General features: G+C 48.3%; 1 protein-coding gene across 1 annotated transcript in view; it reads left to right on the top strand.

Moving 5' to 3' along the window:
* The window catches only part of PAAF1 (proteasomal ATPase-associated factor 1), a gene marked incomplete at both ends in the record, with an annotated part of 9,284 nt that extends 7,759 nt beyond the window's left edge, over positions 1 to 1,525 (top strand). The window contains 2 exons of the mRNA XM_009699206.1: positions 79 to 170; positions 1,410 to 1,525. Coding sequence (XP_009697508.1) covers positions 79 to 170; positions 1,410 to 1,525 — 208 coding nt within the window. The remainder of the gene's footprint in view (positions 1 to 78; positions 171 to 1,409) is intronic.
* Between the last annotated feature and the right edge of the window lie 352 nt (positions 1,526 to 1,877).

Here is a 1,877-nt window from a genome sequence, read left to right on the forward strand (position 1 = left end):
ATCCAGACTGTCAGGTTTTGCTACCATCGAGATTTGTTGTGTAGCCACTGCTGGAATTAACTGTTGTCCTTCTGTCAGGTGAACGTGAGATTGGGACAGAAGGGAAAATCCTGCTGCTGGCTCGAGAAGACAAGAAGCTTCAAGGAGTGGGACTGCAGAGCAGGCAGCCGGTAAGGAGTCTGAGTCTGTCAGAAGTACCTGTCTGGGAGAGTGCTCTGAGATGCTGCCATAAAATCAGCTCTGGGGACCCAGTCCCTTTGTTTCTGTTGCTGCTGCAGCAGCTCCTCGGTTTGTAAGCTGCCATTCACGTGGCTGTGCAGAGCACTAGGATGAGGAGCCAGGTTAAACCTAGATAGTTTACCTGGATGGGATGACAGTAGCCAGTTCACCTAACTCCATTCCCCACAGAGGTTCACCAGGTGGCACAGAAAGGGACAGAACCAGGCTGGAGGCAGGGAAAGGCTGATATGCCTGCCTTTGGTCTTCTGCTGCAGTGTTCTCCCCTGTATGTATTCCCTGGAAGAGAGACTAAAACATGATACGATAAAGGGATGCTTTCTCTCCTTCCTACTGACCATATTTTTATGTGGGTGTTTGAGGAGCAAGAATTGCTCACAATTTAACCCGGGTATGGGGAAGACAGTATTTGAATTTAAACAGTGGCCAGTAGATGTCATTGTGAAAGCAGGAACTGCAGGCTGTCTTATAGAGCCAAGGTGTAAAGTTGCTGTTTATTCTGGCAGATGTTTTAAGCAGTATGTGAAGGGGACCTCAGGTGGTCACCAGTCCATCTCCCTCCTCTTAGCAAAGGGAAACAGAGTTGGTAGATCTCTGGTAGGCACTGAAGATCTTATCAGAACCATCTTGGGTAGTAGGACAGGAGCTCTCGATGATGTAGCAGGTTGAACTACTTGTGATGTTTGTGGACAGTAAAATTTGAGTGGAACAGATAAGCTCACCGAGACTGGTCAGTGAGATGGCAAAGGCTGACCTGGAAAACACTAACAGCCTGTATAACAATGTCTGCAGCTCTGGGAGGAAGGAGCGGTCTTTCCCATCCTGCCATGCAGATGTGGTTTCACGGCTCCGTGAGTGTCTGAAGATTAGTTTGAGCTCAGCATCATTTCGCCTGTTTCTGTGTGACACATCCTTTCTCCAAAGGAGACCCAGGAGTGTTCACTGATTGCGCTGTCTCTGCTGACCTGGCAAAACTGATTCTGGAGCACTGTTCTGCTTGTCTTGGAGCAGAGCTGAGGGGTCATTAACCTAGCTCTGGGTTTGCCGGTTTGTACCATGAGTCATGGAAGCGACCGTACTGACTTTTAAATAAATTATTGCTTCCTTCTCCTGGGTGTCCTGTGTCCTCATCTGTGAGTGTCTGACACTTGCATTTGTTCCTGTATTCTCAGGTGTTCCTCTTTGTCGGATCTGATGCATTCAACTGCTGCACGTTCCTCTCAAGTACCTATATCTTAGCAGGGACTCAGGATGGGAACATATATCAGCTGGATGTGAGAAACACAAAGTGAGTGAGTGCCTAGGGCTGCAAGTATTTGAATGACAACTAGTTTTTTGGCTGGGAAAGAGAGCCAGATTGAGGCTGCTGGGAGACAGTGCCCCTTCTGAAGGGTGGATACAGCCCAAGCCATGGCACCAGGAGCTTCTGAGCCTCTTGCAGCCATTTCTTTCTCTTGGGGGGAGCACTGGGGAGGATCCTTTTGCTCAGGTTGGTGATCTAACGGGATGTTCTCTGGAGAGTGCCTACTATATAGGCTCTGTGCAGATTCCTTAGTTACCGAAAAGCTTTTCAGTCTTGATCTGTGACCAGAGTGCTCTTGGCATAGCCTTACCTTGCAGATTGTTGCGTTTTATATATA

This window comes from Cariama cristata, unplaced genomic scaffold (genome assembly GCF_000690535.1).
Source record: "Cariama cristata isolate BGI_N322 unplaced genomic scaffold, ASM69053v1 scaffold36880, whole genome shotgun sequence".
Taxonomy (NCBI): Eukaryota; Metazoa; Chordata; class Aves; order Cariamiformes; family Cariamidae; genus Cariama; species Cariama cristata.